This window comes from Schistocerca serialis, chromosome 4, assembly GCF_023864345.2.
Source record: "Schistocerca serialis cubense isolate TAMUIC-IGC-003099 chromosome 4, iqSchSeri2.2, whole genome shotgun sequence".
NCBI classification, from domain to species: Eukaryota; Metazoa; Arthropoda; class Insecta; order Orthoptera; family Acrididae; genus Schistocerca; species Schistocerca serialis.
The window spans coordinates 432,527,729-432,547,991 of NC_064641.1; the positions used below are offsets into that span (position 1 = coordinate 432,527,729).

The 20,263-nt window shown below is 42.7% G+C and overlaps 1 protein-coding gene across 1 annotated transcript in view; it reads left to right on the plus strand.

Moving 5' to 3' along the window:
* LOC126474513 (juvenile hormone esterase-like) overlaps positions 1-20,263 on the plus strand; it is a 104,841-nt gene that overhangs the window by 82,556 nt on the left and 2,022 nt on the right. The window contains exon 6 of the mRNA XM_050101984.1: positions 6,033-6,205. Coding sequence (XP_049957941.1) covers positions 6,033-6,205 — 173 coding nt within the window. The remainder of the gene's footprint in view (positions 1-6,032; positions 6,206-20,263) is intronic.

Below are 20,263 nucleotides of genomic sequence, written 5' to 3' on the forward strand. Positions count from 1 at the left end.
ACCTATTCCAGAAATACGGCAATAAAGAGCCGACAGTAGAAGAGGTCCGCTGTCAAAGTGTCAGAACGATTTTCGCTTATAACTTTAGAGTTGGTCATTTCCGGACCAGGGCCTCTTACCAAAAACTTCTCCATAATCCCTGAAACTTTGTAATATCATTATAAACTCATCCTGTACAGGTCATAAAAACAGATTTTAAATTACGAAGAGGGAGAACTCGTAGAGGAAAGTATTATATTGTATGAAAAGACAGTAACACTACACATTGTGGAGGCAAAAATGTACGCGCGAGAAGGTCATTAATTGATTCAGGAAGCCAGTTATGTGCGATCGGAAGTAACGTGTAGAGTGAACTACGTAAGTTGAGAAGAGAAATACTGCGTCTGCGGATTAATGGACTCAAGATAAAAAGCTAATAATGTTGGTGAATATGGAAAAACAATTGATTGACAAGTCGAAATAGATTTACAACCGTAACTCTAGCTGCACGGTGCTGAAATAAGCTAGAGAAGAAATCAAATGTGGTTCCCTGAATAAGGAAAAGAGACAATGGTGAAATTTTTTGAGGAAACAATATTAGGCAGTATACCAGGCTTTTGCCAAATATACGAAGTAGCAGCATATGAAGACGAATAAAAAGAAGTAGAAGAGAATTTGGTGGACAGTAAACAATGGAGGGTAACCTCGTCCAATGAAGAATTGGAAGGTGCATTTACTCGGAAAAAAGTGAACAGAAAAATTTTTGCGATTGCAAATTTAGGATCTGAAGAACCTGGTAGCTGAAAGAATTAATAGGAAAATACAGACAAGTTTTTACAAATAAATCAGGAGTAATTAAGGGTCCACCAACCAAGATACAGATAAAAACTTTTAACTCATAATCGAGGTACAAAATACGATAGGCAAAAAAAGAGCCTGTGGGGAAATTCTTACATCAGGCGTGATAGAAAGAGCTCGTAGTCAATACAACAGCCATTTGGTTGTCCTGCCAAGAATGAATGGCTACGTGAGGTTTGTCCCACACGTTCGAAAAAGTTAACAAAGTGGTAGGAGGTCACCCTGCAAATATGTACAAAATCATAAAAGAGCTCGTAAGCCACAAATTTTTTATCACTCTTAATTTAACGTCAGGATACAATAAAAACGTGACTAGACCCTGAATGAGGACCATACCCCACCTTTTTACATCACGGATGCAGAATGTTGCCTTTCGGCTTGAACACGTCGGCATTCGTTGGGACCATGGACCGAGTGTTAGGGGACGAATTAAAGAAGAAGATTATGGTATGTGTGGACGATAGTTTGATAAGAAGCAAAACGTGGGAGGAACGTATGGGGATGTTGAAAGACATATTTGAAAGATGCGCTCTACCAGGTCTTTAATAAATCTGAGTTTAAGCAGAAAGCCGTACCGTTGTTAGGATACCTCATAGACAGGAAGGAATCAGCTCTGACCCTGATAAGCTGAGGAAACAATTAAGATGCTTCTTCGCTATCTAGTTACAGTGTCAGTTCGTCAAATATTAAATAGCGAGACACTACACAGACTCTTGCGAAAAACAGGTGGTCCTGGATGGATAAATGCACAGATGATTTAAAAAAAAAAATTGGTTAGGATGTTGTTTGAAGCGCCTATATTATCACACCTCAAGGTAACAGAAACTTTTCACGTAGGCTTGGGTTTCCTATTTAATTTGTAACAGTTCTGATGCAAATGCCGTGAAGTGTTTCCTTCTGTCTAGAAATCGAGTTGAACTTACGAGGGCTTAAGTCAAGGGAGTGCAGTAGGTGGTATAGCACTTAGCAGCCCCATCAGTCAAACAAATCAGTAACAGCTTGCACTGTACGTGCTTGAGCATTGTCCTGCAAAATGATGGTCATGTCCTGCAGAAAGTGTTATCACTTATGTCTCTAGGCTGGTCGCAGGTTGTGTTCCAAAAATGAACAGCATAGAACTGCTACAAATTTGTCGGGCAATAGACAGCACCGCTCGAACTGTCAACACAACTGGCACTTCTAAGAGTATCCTTCGCCTCCACATCGCTGGCAACGGGTTACACACATTGCTAGTGACTACTTTGAAGGTCAGTAAAACTTCACGTATCTATTTTCTACGAGCTGTAAATAAATAGTTGCCACTATTAAAGTTCCAACCCTCGTAATGTTTAACACGATTTATGTCCACTGATGTAAAAAGAAGATTTCCATTCCCTACTTCATTCACCTTCTTATGGACTGTTATTATTACTTTCTAAATTATATTATGTTGCTCGTCAGGGTTCCGCCCATCTCCATATCCAATGTCATCGAAATCTATTCAGCGATTTGGTCGTGAAAACGTACCAGGTAGTTCCTTTCACGTGTAGTATCAGTATGAATAATGAGAATGGAAGACAGAGTGAAGTTCTCAGATTGATAAGTCCTTAAGGTAGGAACACATTGTATCTTCCGTACAGTTAAAGGTATCCAGGGTGTAACGAAAATTTAAGCTTACTAGCAAATCCTAGATGGCTTTTAGATGATGCCTTGAGGAACATATTGTGAATATGAACTCATCTGTGGAAAATTCATCCAGCGACACCGTGCAGTGTGGTAGCTACAAGAGAAACTATTGCTGCTAGACCATCCACCTCATTTATAAATCTGATGTACCGCAAGCGGAAATTCTAGAAATGGACCTGAAGGTATTTGGGCCGTTCGATGGCCTCTAACATGTCCATACTTGTCACAACAGATTCTGCCAATTGTAGTGACGGGGTGCTCCGTAGCTCGTTGCGTATTATTATTGGAGATCAGTCCCTATCCTTAATTTGTTACTCAAGGCAACCTCTACAATGAATGAAAGTTGATCAGTGACAACATTCTCTGATGACGCTACTATCTTCTGTAAAAGTGGTGAAGAATTAACCCACTTACTGAATGGGACGAACAGCGAACTGAGAATTGAATGAGGATTGAGAGTCAGTAAAGAAAGTGGATGGTATTAAGAAGCAGTGGCAATGAAATCAGTGACAACCTTAACATCAAAATATTGCCTCACATAAAACACAGATTAAATCGGAAGCATGGTAACCCAAGATAGAGGAAACAAGGAAGATACATGAAAGAATCATTTGCGAAGAGAGCATTCTTTATGAAAGAAAATGTGTTAATATCTAGCATAGGCCTTAATCTGGGAAAGTATGTCTGGAGCACGGAATGGTGATCTAAGTGGATCATAGTGTATAAGGAAAAAACGAAAATTAGTTATTCGAATCGTTTGAAATTTCATTTAACGGAAAGGCGCTAAAACTTAATAAAGTAAGTGAGCTGGGTTGAAGAGATTCTCCGTAGAATTGATAAGGGAAGGAATAAATGTGGAAACACTGACTAGAAGAAGCGACAGGATTAAAGAACATACGTTAAGTCATCTGAAAATAACTTGCATAAAAAAGCCATGGAGTGCAAAAATTTTAGGAAAAGAGAGGGTTCAGAATATACAGAACAGATAATTGAGATATCAGCTGTAGGTGCTACTCTGAGACGAAAAGATTCTCACAGGAGGCTAAAAGAAAGTTTCTACACATACGATAGTCTTAGTACACTGTAGTATGTGGCAGTTGTAGGCAGATCTGCATGTACCAGTTCGTGGCTTCCTTATTAAACAGCGAAGACATCGTTCTGTATGCGAAGGATTGCAGGTTACGAAATAATAGCGTTTGATATTCTAATGATAATGATTTGCAGTGCTTTATACACTCCTGGAAATGGAAAAAAGAACACATTGACACCGGTGTGTCAGACCCACCATACTTGCTCCAGACACTGCGAGAGGGCTGTACAAGCAATGATCACACGCACGGCACAGCGGACACACCAGGAACCGCGGTGTTGGCCGTCGAATGGCGCTAGCTGCGCAGCATTTGTGCACCGCCGCCGTCAGTGTCAGCCAGTTTGCCGTGGCATACGGAGCTCCATCGCAGTCTTTAACACTGGTAGCATGCCGCGACAGCGTGGACGTGAACCGTATGTGCAGTTGACGGACTTTGAGCGAGGGCGTATAGTGGGCATGCGGGAGGCCGGGTGGACGTACCGCCGAATTGCTCAACACGTGGGGCGTGAGGTCTCCACAGTACATCGATGTTGTCGCCAGTGGTCGGCGGAAGGTGCACGTGCCCGTCGACCTGGGACCGGACCGCAGCGACGCACGGATGCACGCCAAGACCGTAGGATCCTACGCAGTGCCGTAGGAGACCGCACCGCCACTTCCCAGCAAATTAGGGACACTGTTCCTCCTGGGGTATCGGCGAGGACCATTCGCAACCGTCTCCATGAAGCTGGGCTACGGTCCCGCACACCGTTAGGCCGTCTTCCGCTCACGCCCCAACATCGTGCAGCCCGCCTCCAGTGGTGTCGCGACAGGCGTGAATGGAGGGACGAATGGAGACGTGTCGCCTTCAGCGATGAGAGTCGCTTCTGCCTTCGTGCCAATGATGGTCGTATGCGTGTTTGGCGCCGTGCAGGTGAGCGCCACAATCAGGACTGCATACGACCGAGCCACACAGGGCCAACATCCGGCATCATGGTGTGGGGAGCGATCTCCTACACTGGCCGTACACCACTGGTGATCGTCGAGGGGACACTGAATAGTGCACGGTACATCCAAACCGTCATCGAACCCATCGTTCTACCATTCCTAGACCGGCAAGGGAACTTGCTGTTCCAACAGGACAATGCACGTCCGCATGTATCCCGTGCCACCCAACGTGCTCTAGAAGGTGTAAGTCAACTACCCTGGCCAGCAAGATCTCCGGATCTGTCCCCCATTGAGCATGTTTGGGACTGGATGAAGCGTCGTCTCACGCGGTCTGCACGTCCAGTACGAACGCTGGTCCAACTGAGGCGCCAGGTGGAAATGGCATGGCAAGCCGTTCCACAGGACTACATCCAGCATCTCTACGATCGTCTCCATGGGAGAATAGCAGCCTGCATTGCTGCGAAAGGTGGATATACACTGTACTAGTGCCGACATTGTGCATGCTCTGTTGCCTGTGTCTATGTGCCTGTGGTTCTGTCAGTGTGATCATGTGATGTATCTGACCCCAGGAATGTGTCAATAAAGTTTCCCCTTCCTGGGACAATGAATTCACGGTGTTCTTATTTCAATTTCCAGGAGTGTATGTATCTGGCGAGTGCTGCACCATCACGACCGACACATGTTCTCACTCAATAACAGGCTGTGGAGGCCTTCGGCATTTAATCCACAACATAACCGGTTTGTTGGTGATCGCAACAGCATTTTCCTTTCGCTACCGAATACCAGAGGTTAATATGTACCCCAGGATGAGCACTCGCATCGGTTACCTCCCACTGACGTTTCTTAACTTTCGACGTAGGTGGTAATGTGAAAAACATGATAAGATTTATTGGTACATAGAAGAAGTAGTGATAATGGAAAGTAGATAACATATACTATAGGAGAAAAAAATATCTAAACCCAAAGCAGTTGACAGGAGTTGCTGTTCGATGCTGTAAATATCGGAATCCCTTGAATCTTCGACTTGTGAACACAAAATCATAATGGGTAGGCTGCAAAACCAGAATGCATCAAGTACACATTCAAATCTACACCAAAGCCCAGGCATACGTTGGAATAGAGATTTCACCCCAAACTGTTACGTTGATGAAAGAACTATGCCACAACTTCCATTAAACCACTGATAAATCGAGATAAAGAGTCTCTTGTGGGATCTACTTAGGGACCTATGTTATTTTGGTGGGGTGCTGTCTTATTTAATTATTAGGGTTGAGGCAGGCTTCGACAAAATGGCTCAAATGGCTCTGAGCCCTGTGGGGCTTAACAGCTGTGGTCATCAGTCCTCTAGAACTTAGAACTACTTAAACCTAACTAACCTAAGGACATCACACACATCCATGCCCGAAGAGGATTCGAACCTGCGACCGTAGCTTCGAGAAAATCATGTAGTGCAAGCCCTCTTAAACTTTAATATACTATCAGACTCTGCTGTAATACATTTGTCTCATTTTTTCAGCTTAGTGAAGACATAGATTTCTTCAACCCCACTGACGCACTCGTCAGAAGAATAGTGGAAGTTTCTGATCTACCAGTCTACTACTACGAGTTCGACTATCGCGGGATGAACGTACCTACAAACGAATGGGGTAAGTTCAAGCGGAGGACGTACACGAAGATACAATCTGCAACGTTTGTGCCTTGCTCTAAAAAGAATTTGCAAATTTATTTTACGCATCACCCGGTTTTGGCTCTGAAGGATATTATCAATGTGGCCATCTCGAGCAACGTGAGTCTATTCTATCTCGCACCTGAATGGATTCATGTTAATTGAGACAGCCACAGCTGCTAATAGCCTTTTGGGTCGAAACTGATTGTGCCAAAAATAAATGTGTAGCTAGTGCGGAAATTCCCTAAAGTTGCGAATTCGCTGTGTGTTCGTGTGGATAATGTCAAACATGCTTCCACTATTACGTTTAGTTATTTCTGGATGTAGTCTGGGAAACTATCACAAGATCAGGTTATGAAACTTAGAATCTTAATATCCAGTAAGGAATAATTTTATCCGTTTTATCAGTTTTTGCAGCTATGACGCTTTGATGGGAGACTGTGGCGGTTCGGTATATTTTCAGTATATTTTAGCAGCAGCAATTGACTATGGGAAGGGAATAGCTGGGAGTTGTGAGGACAATAACGTGTGTTCCACGACTCCTTATAAACCAGAGGATAGACTTTAACGAAACTTAATACATATATACATATATACAGAGGAGTATATAAGATGAACATCAACAAAAGCAAAACGAGGATAATGGAATGTAGTCGAATTAAGTCAGGTGATGCTGAGGGAATTAGATTAGGAAATGAGGCACTTAAAGTAGTAAAGGAGTTTTGCTATTTGGGGAGCAAAATAACTGATGATGGTCGAAGTAGAGAGGATATAAAATGTAGACTGGCAATGGCAAAATTAAAATTCATTAGATTTCCTACAAGAAGGGTCCTTCACCGTTTTCTTCTAGGACCCTTAGTTTATCCGTAGAGTGTAAGAGAATATTAGAAATCTCGCCCAATGTACATGCGCTGTAATTTAGTTGGTTTTTATTCGCCAGTTTGCGGTGGTTTACCAAATTAATAGACTCAATTGTTCTGCATGAATGTGTTCGTCTCCACTTTCTCTGCACTACGTCGTAAACAATTATAGTTTAGACCCTGTGTACCTATCGTGACTTTTCATGCGAGAAAGGGGACAGAAATAATCCGCAAAAGCCTTTCCTATAGCCTTCTCTTCACAGCTTGAATGGAGAAGACCACGACGATTATTAGGATTACGCTTACCGACCTTATATGCCTCACAATCAGTAATCACACTTCTTATATCTGTATTTAGTGTTGGCCATGTGAGTTGCTCCTAAATCGTCACCAAGGATGTTTAGTTCCCCAGACTCTAACACCGGCTACAACTGGTTCCTGATCGTGTTTTTTCCATTAAATTAACGAAAGCAAAGGCATTTCGGCTAATACCGCTGAAATCCATGGCCACCTTCGGTATCATGAAACGATCCCGGATAAGTGTGCTCGACCTCAATCGAATCTGGAATAGAAAAAACAGGAGCACACATTTATCGAGGCCTCCAGGATCTACTTATTTGACCCCATCACACGCTTTATAGAAAACCGAAAGGCGAAAATGCGGAGAGTCCAACGCTCAGGCACCCAGCTGAAGGCCTCGCTGTCGGTTTTCGACAAAAAATCCTTATTTTTGAGGTAGAACTTAACTTTCTCCTAAGTGTGAAGGACCGCTAACGTTTCTAACTGATAGACGCAATATTTCATTTCAGTTACAGAAAAGGGTCTAGCAGCGTACACGGCTCGTATTCTGTCGCTGTCATGCACTTGGAGGAGTACGGCTGTAACCTGTAATATTTCTTTGTGAAAGAGGAAGTGTATCAATGGCCACGGTTCACTGAAAACTTTCTGTTTATGGCTCAGCTAATTCAAGAGTCAGGCTAACGGGAAACATTTTGTTCTGAATTCTTTGATGCACTCTTGATCAGTTCTGATCCCAATGGTCAGTTTAACTTTAGATGGTTTATCATTTAAGCCTGATACTGCAAACAAGGCCTTTGCTTAAGTGATCTAAGTCTTCCTGAAGGTTTTAATATTTACTAGTACATCGTCAAGTTAATTATGAACACACTCAAGCTCACAACAAAACTGAGCCCAATAAACAGAAGGAACTGTTGCATCTTTCGTTAAACCAAATGGAACTGACTGAGTAAAAATCTATTCCTGTCAGTACAGAATGCTGTCAGAGGTTCAAATTCTTCTGCTAAGGGTAACTGTTGTTTGGGCTGATTAAAGTGTTACACGGTAAAGTAGCGCATCCTGGCAAATCAGGTGAAACAATTGCGTAAGTCCCGCAGGCGAACTAACTGCCAGACAACTGTTTTATTGAGAGCACAGTAGCCTACAGATTGCACTATTCCCCTTGGGTTCCAGAAAGAGAGATGAAGCATGGGATAAACTGGATGGCCCATTAACTAGACGGATTGCCTTATAATACTGACAGCAAATAATCCGCCAATAATCTGGCATAAAACGTCCACTTTTGAAGCGGATACATGATTTATGTTGCTTAACAAACGATCACCCCCTTGGACAACTGAGTCTAAGATAGTAACACCGAATGTATTGATCAATAAATCTGGAAGCTGATTGAAAAACCTTAAAAATCTGTTTGGTCTCTGTCTCTTTCAAATGTGGCACTAATTTAATAGGATTATCATCAACGGTATTTGCACCTGGGGTACACGTAAGGTCACAAAATTTGCCAATCTGGTGAGGCTGAATTCTGAAATACAATTTCTTTCCAGAATAATCTAGAATAAGTGTGGTAATCGCAGTAATGTCACAACCTAGCCATGAATAACGTGAATGCATACACTATTGCAAACCTCAGCTACCAACAGTAGCAACTGTCCATTCACGGACAAGCAATGCTGACTGACGAGTTGCAATAGCGAGAATTTTCATGTACTGCAGAAATAAAGTACCACTCGCAATTAAAGATGCAGACGCTACTCCCTGAGTCCCATGAGACTAACGCAGGTCCATGGTCAACAGCTGTGCACAAATCGTTCAAATGGCTCTGAGCACTATGGGACTTAACATCTGAGGTCATCAGTCCCCTAGAACTTAGAACTACTTAAACCTAACTAACCTAAGAACATCACACACATCCATGCCCGAGGCAGGATTCGAACCTGCGACCGTAGCAGTCGCGCGGTTCCGGACTGCAGCGCCTAGAACCGCTCGGCCACACCGAACGGCAGCTGTGCACACAAACGGAAGAGATTGATTATAAGAGCTCTTAGTCTATTACATTCTTTCAGTTTCAGCGAAATGTTACTGACAGTTTCAGATTTTCTTCGGTGATCCCTAAGCATAATGCCGAGAAGGTGGTTCTAATTTGTTAGATACATTGGCAAGTGTCACTTCGCGAGAGTATACTGGTAAAAAATGCTTATTAGTGAGCTGATTCCTAACCCTGCTAGATAAATTCTCCTGAACAACCTATTCAATCTTTCAGTGTCCCACCGATCTGCGAAACCTCAGCAACAACTATACCAAATACACTCCAACTAAATTTAGTTAATGGATATTTTACTTGAAGAATAAGTTAATGAGATACACGCTGAAGCGCCAAAGTAACTGGTATAGAGAAGCGTATTCAGATCCAAAGATATGTAAACAGCCAGAACACGGTGCTGCTGTCGGCAACGCCTATATAAGACAGTAAGCGTCTGGCGCAGCTGTTGGATCGGTTACCACTGCTAAAGTGGCAGGTTATCACGATTTAAGTGAGGCTAAACGTGGTGTTATAGTCGGCGCACGAGCGATGAGACACATCATCTCCGACGTTGCGATGAACTGGGCATTTTCCTGTACGATTATTTCATGAGTGTACCGTGAATATCAAGAGTCCGGTAAAAGATCAAATCTCCGACATCACTGCGGTCAGAAAAAAATTCCTGCAAGAACGGGACCAACGACGACTGAATAGAACCGTTCAACGTGACAGAAGTGGAACTCTTCCCCACATTGCAGCAGATTTCATTGCTGGACCACCAGCAAGTGCCAGCATGCGAACCATTCAAGGAAACATCATCGACAGGGGCTTTCGAAGCGAAAGGCCCTCTTGTGTACCCCTGATGACTGCACGACACCTCGCCTGGGTCCGTCAACACCGTCATTGGACCACTGATTACTGGAAACATGTTGCCCGGTCGGACGTGTCTCGTTTCAAATTGCATCGAGGGGATGGACGTGTACGGGTATGGAAACAACCAGGGGACTGTTCAAGCTGGTGAAGGCTCTGTAATGGAATGGGGCGTGTACAGTTGGAGTGATATGGGGCCCTTGATACCTTTAGATACTTCTCTGACAGGTGACATGTACGTAAGCATCCTGTCTGATCACCTGCATCCATTCATGTCCATTGTGCATTCCGACGGACTTCGGCAATTCCAGCAGGACAACGCTACACCCCAGACGTCCATAATTGCTGCACAATGGCTCCAGGAACACTTCTCTTCCGCCGGCCACGAAACTCCCCAGAAATGAAATTTATTGAGCGTTCCTGGGATGCCTTGTAACGTACTGTTCAAAAGAGATCTCCAACCCCGTACTCTTACGGATTTATGGACAATTCTGCAGGATTCATAGTGTAGGTTCCCTCCATCACTACTTCAGACTGGTGAGTCTTGGGACAATCTGTAATGTGTGTGGTCTTCTTCAGTTGTCATTAATGAATGAGAAAGTTGAGGGATACGAGATGTTCTAACCGAATGGAGAACCAAAGGGTTTAATAGTTTTCTTGCACATTTGCAGTAGGTACTGAATCATCGGTAAAGTAGACTGAGGTAATTTATTAAAATTGTTTATATGTCTCTATACCACCACCAATCAACAATTCATCAGCCGATGCTTCACTTAGCTGAGAGGAATCACATATACTATGAAATGATGTGCCTTACGATTCTAATGCTTTACGTACGACCTGCAACTGCATAACCTTTCTTTGAAATTCATAAATTCTGGAATTTGTTCCAGATTTGTACCTACTGGCTTTAAATCCTGAACATGATTTCATAAATGGTTAATCTGAATGAGAACTCAGCAAATTTGAGCTTGTGATGGACTACTGGACTAAGAACAGAAAGTTGTCCCGCACACCTGCGAATAAGGTAGAACAAACAATTACAGCAGCACTTAGGTCACTCACGTTCTCTGTGGTTACTTCTAGTGGGCAGCCCAACTCACCATAGAGCTGCACCCACAGCACGGTCACACTACATTCTGGCAGTTGTTGACTGTTAATCCTCAACTCTGCTATTGCATACTTTTTAAAGCATGAAACCCCTGTCCGCCTCTTTGACTCCTTTGTCAGTCACAAAGGCACCAATAACATGTACTCAGACGAAGGTATTGCATGTAACGATCTAAAAAAAAAGAAATCCATCGTTGCAACTAAATGAAAGGCAATTTGATTTCTGCCATATTTATGAAATACCCTCACAGGCCTGTAATGCATGTTTGTTTTTATATGCATAATAAATGCATTATATAGTGGTAACAAATGTACTACTCTGTTACGTTTTCTCATGTATTTATCTTCTTTTTCAGATCCGAAACAACTTTTGTAGCACTAGTTTCATGAGGTTAAATAATCGTCTGTCATTACTTACGATTTCCAGTGTTGCTATCCCATTTGTGTGGTCCTGAAAAGTGTTCATTTGGTCCCCACATAACAGATTTCCGATTTCAAGCGTTTTTCGTGTGTTGAGAGATCTTTCAAATCTGAAGAAAACATGAGAAAACGTAACATAGTAACGTATTAGTAACTAACAGATAATTGATATATTGTATACGTAAAAACAAACATGCATTACAGGCCCGTGAAGGTGCTTTATAAATAAAAGAAACGAAACGAAACGAATGCAGCAAAAAACAAACTGAATTTCATTTAGTTGCAAGGACGGAACATACCTCCATGAATTTTGAAGATAACTGAGGAACGACAGAAATCGGAAAAAACACAACAAATTCATTTAACGAAATAGACGAAATCACGTTTTCAACAGGTTTTTTTTTTAAATTTACACAATTTTGGGCCGGCCGAAGTGGCCGTGCGGTTAAAGGCGCTGCAGTCTGGAACCGCAAGACCGCTACGGTCGCAGGTTCGAATCCTGCCTTGGGCATGGATGTTTGTGATGTCCTTAGGTTAGTTAGGTTTAACTAGTTCTAAGTTCTAGGGGACTAATGACCTCAGCAGTTGAGTCCCATAGTGCTCAGAGCCATTTGAACCATACACAATTTTGTTGCCATCAGGCTTGACACAAGTACGTAAGAATTAGAATCACATGCTAGACATGCGCTAAAAAATTATAAAAGGTGCAATATTGCACCTAACGTAGTATAAGCAGTAGCTTCTGTGACCAGCAGTCTTGATGTGCACACCGCCTGGTATGATGATGCATGTTTACGGTTTTTCCAGGGTATTAAACTGGAAACAAAACATTTGACAAACTCTCATAAAAACATGGAAACCAGTAAAACATTCACAATAAAAGACATGATAGCAAAAAATTCCAGTCTAACACATAAATGATGATGATATTTTTTAGTTTCGCTATAAATGACGCTGTAATCGGAAAAATGTTTCAAGCAGAAAATCGTATGTTTCAAAATGCTGTCCAGTGACACCTGAATTAATCCCACATCTGTAATCTGCTGGGGTAGGAGAGGCAATTATTTCATAACTTTTAATGAGAAACTCGGTTCGCAACGTTGTATGCCTCCAACATAACGAAAAGGGGAGTGCTCGGCGCGTCACTGTGAGCGTGTAAGCAAATTACGATTTCCAGAATGAGAATTTCACTCTGCAGCGGAGTGTGCGCTGAAATGAAACTTCCTGGCAGATTAAAACTGTGTGCCCGACCGAGACTCGAACTTGGGACCTTTGCCTTTCGCGGGCAAGTGCTCTACCATCTGAGCTACCGAAGCACGACGCACGCCCGGGCGTGCGTCGTGCTTCGGTAGCTCAGATGGTAGAGCACTTGCCCGCGAAAGGCAAAGGTCCCAAGTTCGAGTCTCGGTCGGGCACACAGTTTTAATCTGCCAGGAAGTTTCAAATTACGATTTATCACAACAGACAGTGCAGTCCCATTACAAGTTATGAAATAACTGCATGTCCCACCCTCACACCATGAAGGTGGGGGAGGGGGGTTAACACAGGTATCAGTGGACAGTATTTTGAAACATCCTATTTTCTACCCATCTTGATTTTTCGTACTGCAGCGCCATCTGTTTCGGACCCAAAAATTTTTCAGATAAAACTCGTGAATTTTGTTTCGTTGAATCGAAATCTGGAACAAAACCTGAGGATAAGTGTTTAAGATTTCTAAGTTGCTCCCCGCCCTCACACATGGCGTGGGGAGGGTGTTTGAATTTGGTACCACTGGCCGTACCCCTCTCAGACGAACAAATTATAACCGTAAATTTTTTGGCTCTCATGTTTGTTTCAGAGATATTTCCATGTCTTCATATACGTATATATGCAGAAACTTACAAACCCAATAACACAAAAATGACGGAATCTGGATTATAATATATTCTACATGTAATCCCTGCAAAATGAGATTTACATATAATTTACATAATTATTTACATATAATTTTTTTAAATTCTGGCAGTGAAACTTTAACGACTATAATTTAAAGCACAACAAGATACAAACAGAAATACAATGATACTGAAAGAGATTATTAACCTGGCCAGTTAAATAGTTTGCTAAGATCAATCTTACAACTACCACGCGCAGAAACGCACAAGTCACTCTGCTTTGATAGATGAGAGAGCTAAAAGCATTTGTTATAAAATGTATCTTCCCAAATAAATTTTTCTTTGATGCTTCGCTCGTGGTGTGGTGAACAAAGCAGGCAACTGTCACCATATTATGCACAGTTGCAATCAGTTTGCCGCTAGTCAGATCCTTCAGACTACATCATGTTCAAGTCAATGTCTTCTCAGATGCCGTATAACGCTTCTCCAACGGACAGGAACATGGAAACAACGAACCCTTGTGCCTCAAGTTGACGGAAGAGAAGCGTATTCACATTCAACATAAAGAAAACTATGGTATCATTACGAAAACACAAGAATCACAATTACCCATTGTTTTGCTGCCAGTACACTTAAAGCCACTAAGAGAGGATCTCCTGCTTGAATGGTAAACGCTCTATACGTCTAAGCCATCGAGGACACAGAGGATAGTGCGACTGCAGGGACTTATCTCTTGTACGTTTCGCCATGAGCCCCACATTTCCAACGCCCGGGTTCCCGGGTTCGATTCCCGGCGGGGTCAGGAATTTTCTCTGCCTCGTGATGGCTGGGTGTTGTGTGCTGTCCTTAGGTTAGTTAGGTTTAAGTAGTTCTAAGTTCTAGGGGACTTATGACCACAGCAGTTGAGTCCCATAGTGCTCAGAGCCATTTGAACCATTTGAACCCACATTTCCAACTTATTGTCCACATACTACATTTGTAGTGTCCCTGCCCGCTATACTCATTATTCGCGGCAGTCAATCTACCATTTCCCGTTAGAGTTCGGGCAATATGAGTGCATGCACTGAAGGAGATCATTGGCCGATAAGCCTCATTTATATGAAGATGGCACCTGTTCTTTCGGAACATGTCCGAAAGAATAGATACTATTGGTTATTTTGCAGCTGTCGAAGAATGAAATTACAATGAAATCCAGACCTTTAGCTGCTTACAGGCGTAGATAAATATTAACTGGGACAGTTGAAAATGTGTGCCCCGACGGGGACTCGAACTGGGGATCTCCTGATTACATGGGAGGCGCTCTATAGTGAGCATAGTGGGCAGGGGCGCTACAAATGTGGTGTGTGGACAATAAGTTGGAAATGTGGGTCTCACGGGTATCATGTCAAAGGTAAGTCCCTGCAGTCGCTCTATCCTCTGTGTCCTCGATGGCTCAGAGGGATAGTGCATCTGCCATTAAGCATGAGATCCCGGGTTCGAGTCCTGGTTGGGGGACAGAATTTCAACTGTCGCCATTGATATTTATCAACGCCTGTAAGCAGCTAAAGGTCTGGATTTCTCTGTAATTTCATTCAACACTTCTTTCGTCTCACTAAGCAGCACCAAGTAATGCTGCTCACAGTCCAGAAGGATATCAAGCGAAAATGTTTGTTTTTCATTACTCCCTAAAGAGGGTGAGGAAACTGTTAAAACTGTTTTCCGAAGTGGTCAGCATCTAAATGAAGGATACTGCTCCCAGCGACCTTCACAATCCCAATCCATGTTAACTATAGCTCTGTTCCTTTGTTCTAAAACTGTATTTAGCGTTAAGTATATCTGTGCAGAATTTGCCCAGGGGCACACCACGACATCGTTATTTGCTTCGACTTTACATTGTGATTTCAATGTAGCAAACGGTTCCCATAATGCGCAAACCTTGCGACCTCAGTGACACTTCCGCCACTAGAATTTTACTTAATGAATCAATGTCGGTCAAAGCTGATAGAAGTGATACACAGCCAGTACTCACATTGCCCTCTTGACGTTAACTGAACTGGATGTCCCAGCACTCTGGCAGTGTAGCTGCTGGGTCGCAATGAGCAGTGCTTTCTATAGCTGCCCATAATTGTAAAACTGTTACCGATGTAGTGCACGAACTGACCTCTCTATAAATGACCCATAAATGTTCTATGGGTTTCATGTCGGGCGATCAGCGTGGACAAATTATTTGCCCCAACGTCCAGAATGTTCTTCAAACCAGTCACGGACAACTGTGGCCCTGGGACATGACGCATTGTCATCCAAAAAATTCCATCGTTGGGGAACATGAAGTCCATGAATGTCTGCAAATGGTCTCCAAATGGCTTAACATAACCATTTCCAGTCCATGATCGGCTAAGTTCGACCAGAGCATCCAGTCCATTCTACGTAAACACAATGTACACAAGGAACCCCCAGCTTGCATAGTGGCTTGTTGACAACGTGGAACCATGGCTTCGTGGGGTTAGCGCCACAGTGGAACCTTACCATCAGCTCTTACCAACTGAAATCGGTACTCATCTGACCAGTGCACAGTTTCCCAGTTGTCTAAGGTCCAACCGATACATCAGGAGTCCAGGAGAGGCCCGATGAAGTGCTCTTATCAAAGGTTCTTGCGTTGGTCGTCTGCTACCATAGCCTGTTAACGCCAAATTTCGCTACCCTATCCTAACAGAGACGTTCATCGTACGTCGTACATTGTTTTCTGCGGTTATTTAAGTCAGTGTTGCTTGTCTGTTAGGACTGACAACTCTATGCAACCTCTGCTGCTCTCAGTCGTTAGGTGAAGGCCGTCGGCCACTGCGTTTTGCGTGGTGAGTGGCGATGTGTGAAATTTGTTATTTTCGGCGCAGTTTTGACACAGAGGATTTAAGAATACTGAAATCGCTAAAGATTTCCGAAATGGAATGTCCCATGCATCTAGCTGCAACTACCATTCCGCATTCAAAGTCCGTTAATCCCACTGAAACATTTTCACATGAATCAGCTGAGTATAAACGACAGCTCCGCCAATGCACTGCCCTTTTATACCTTGAGTAAGCGATACTGCCGCCATTCGTACATGTGCATAGCGCTGTCCCATGACTTGTTTCACCTCATTATTTATTACACTAAAAACTAAACTCCATCAGAACAGGCCTTGGAAGTCCCAAGGGTACCGACCAGCTGCCGTGTCATCCTGAGCCCACTGGCGTCACTGGATGTGGATATGGAGGGACATGTGGTCGCCCCACCCCTCTCCCAGCGTATGTCAGTTTACGAGACCGGAGCCGCTAGTTCTCAATCATGTAACTTCTCAGTTTGCCTCATAAGGGCTGAGTGCACCCCGATTGCCAACAGTGCTCGGCAGACCGGATGGTCACCCATCCAAGTGCTAGTCCAGCCCGACAGCGTTGAACTTCGGTGATTGATGCGAACCGATGTTACCACTGCGGCAAGGCCGTTGGCATTTCTTACACTACAAGATGGAATAATAACAAGAACTGGTTTCTATATGTGGAAGCTGCCTGGTATTAAGAAATAACAATAAAATGAAAATAAATTATACTCGGAGGCTTATACACAGGGAATACTCCAAAGACGTAACAACAATACAATAGGAGTAAGCAATCTAAAATTCAAGATATCTTTTAAAACAGAAAACAGATGGAAGCAGTACGTTAAGTAACCACAACAGGTCCACAGCACTACACAACAAATGCATTGTAAGTCTTCCGTGTTTCATCCAGTGAAAAGTCACTTTGGAAGCGTGTATGGAGTCCGCATCCAAATGCTAGCGTGGATGGTATGAATGGGTAGTATTTCCGAAAGGAAGTGTGCTTGAGCTGTGCTTCTGATCAAACTGGTTCTATATCCAAGAAGGGGTGTGGATACTGGGATATTGTGCTCCTACTGTAAACTCTGTCATCAGTTTTGTCAAATGCTGTAAGTGATGAAATATTTACTATGCAGTTCAACCAAGAAATCTGCATTACTGATTGTTGTTAGTGAGTGTGCAAAGAATGAGTAGAAGACGGTAGATGAAGCAATACTTCATCTGCCCGCAGCTTGTGGTCGTGCGGTAGCGTTCTCGCTTCCAGCTCCGGGGTTCCCGGGTTCGATTCCCGGCGGGGTCAGGGATTTTCTCTCCCTCGTGATGACTGGGTGTTGTGTGATGTTCTTAGGTTAGTAGGGTTTAAGTAGTTCTAAGTTCTAGGGGACTGATGACCATAGATGTTTCAAGTCCCATAGTGCTCAGAGCCATTTGAATACATCTATGAGATGATTTCTTCCTCGTCTTGAATTTTCACATTTCCCAAATAAATGGTGAATGTCATTCTTACATATTCGTGGTATTCTGTGTAGTTATTTACTTTGCTGATGCAACCCGTCATTCAGTACTGTGAACGATGTTGACCGGTAAACGTCTTCGTTTCAGGTGTTGAACACGAAGGAGAGCAAGAATTCCTGTTTCTCCACAATAACGGCGACCTTAATTATAACTTGGACCCACAATCCGAAGAGGATCAAGTACGGAGGAATATGTGGACCAACTTCGTAAAATATGGGTATGAGTACTTGTAATTACTATTTAGCTTCTGTAGAAAATTTATGCTAACAGAGCAGCTCAGGAGAATCAAAATACTGACTAGCGTATTTTTTAGTAACTGTTCAGGAGTAGGACGTCATTTCTATAATTTGTCGTATTCACGTCTATGTATAATGTTAATATTATATTTATGAAACAAATACCCCAATATGTATTATAGAAATCACCTTTTCTGTCTCTTTTATTACTGAGTTGTATGAAAGGCAAATACGTTTTACTTCAGTAAACCTTCTCAGAGAGTAACATTATCAGCACATAATAATCGTAAATTTTAATAATCGTAAATTTCCAGCAAAAAAAATTGTCTCTTATATACTGGAAACCAATAATAATAAATTGAAAGGATACCTGAGTTTATTTAAAATTTTCAGAAGGTGACAAGCAGTGGCAGTTCTGTAAACTGGTTTTTTACGTTACGCAGCCGAAATGCGTTTTGCTTTTCATATTACCTGTGACTAGGAATACCGTCATTTAACATATAGAGTTCACCCGGTTCTACATACTGAAACGTATGTTTTCATCTGCAGTTGGGTGCAATCTCGAAATCTCTTATGTGGAGTCAAATACTTTTTAAGACGAAGACTCATTCTACTGTGATATTTTCATTTGCGCTGCACAGTTACACGTGTAAACTAGCGGTCTGTAATATCATTACATCGAGTCGTAGATCGCAAAGAAGCTTTGAAGGAAACTTATGTGCTTGGATGTGACGCTAAAAACTACAAAGAGAAAATATACCTGTGATATTACGACGCTGACGATGGGCTGTCAACTGTCGGTTGTGCCATCCTCTGGTAACGACGTCTCTAGCTCTCCTGGGCGTAAATGCGGCATGCAGTAACCGGAGGAGATATTTCAAAAATAGTTCTTCTTTTGATCCCATTGCAGTCCTCATGCTAAGAAGAAGAGTTGACAACGTTAACACTCGAGCCAATATGTTTTCCACTCAATGGTCGAGTGGACTCTGAATCTAAACCATGCCTGTTGTTTCTGTGTAGTGACAGACATCAACGACGCTAGAGGTTTATCGTTTTTCTTAACCAGTTCCCGACTGTTCGTGGTGACTCACTGCCCGGATTTCAGCTGGTCTCAACGTCGAGCTGTCAGAGACAGTCGAACAATTCTACGATCATCTCCTGTTGTTGACTTGCTGCCCACTTTGCTTGCCACACTCCAACCACTTATTCTGGAGAAATTCCTCTACAGCAAAGCATAAGCGTTATCTGTCGGTATGATAATCTATGTCGCTCATGCCAAAGATTCGACTTTTTCCCAAGTCGAAAAGTTGGAGATAAATTGCACATGCACGTCCCATGTGCCTACTGTGATGAGCGCTGGTTCTGATGAGGCGATGCGGTAACACACCCAGTAGACATCGTATTCTCATATAACTCTTCATTTGTAGAAGTGGCTTTTTTCTATGTTGAAACAACGATTAACTTTTAACCACCACCTCGTGCATGGAAATACAGGAGTATCAGTTGGATAGCATTCAGGCTAGGTTTTATTTCACGACAGGCACCTTCGGATGTGATGTTCATTCAGTTGCACCAGAAGACTTTGCTAACAGTTATCATAAATTGTTTCACCCATTGCGAGATCGCCAACAAGAAAGAAAGACTTCTTTCGCACTAAGGCCATAAGCTCTGAGTAAAACAAATTCATCTGTTTCTTTCGCTGCGGACGTGATGTTACCTGTTTCACGATGCTTTAGTTTCGCAATGTCTAGTATTGTACTGCGCATTTTATCGCCAATTATATCTGTAGTTGCTGTTCCGATATGTCGGTCAAGGAAAGTGCGTCCATGAATGAATTGTTGCCCATTTTATAGATTTTATATAAAAAAGGGAGAATTGTGTGACGGTACAATGATCAAAATCATTTACACTCCTGGAAATTGAAATAAGAACACCGTGAATTCATTGTCCCAGGAAGGGGAAACTTTATTGACACATTCCCGGGGTCAGATACATCACATGATCACACTGACAGAACCACAGGCACATAGACACAGGCAACAG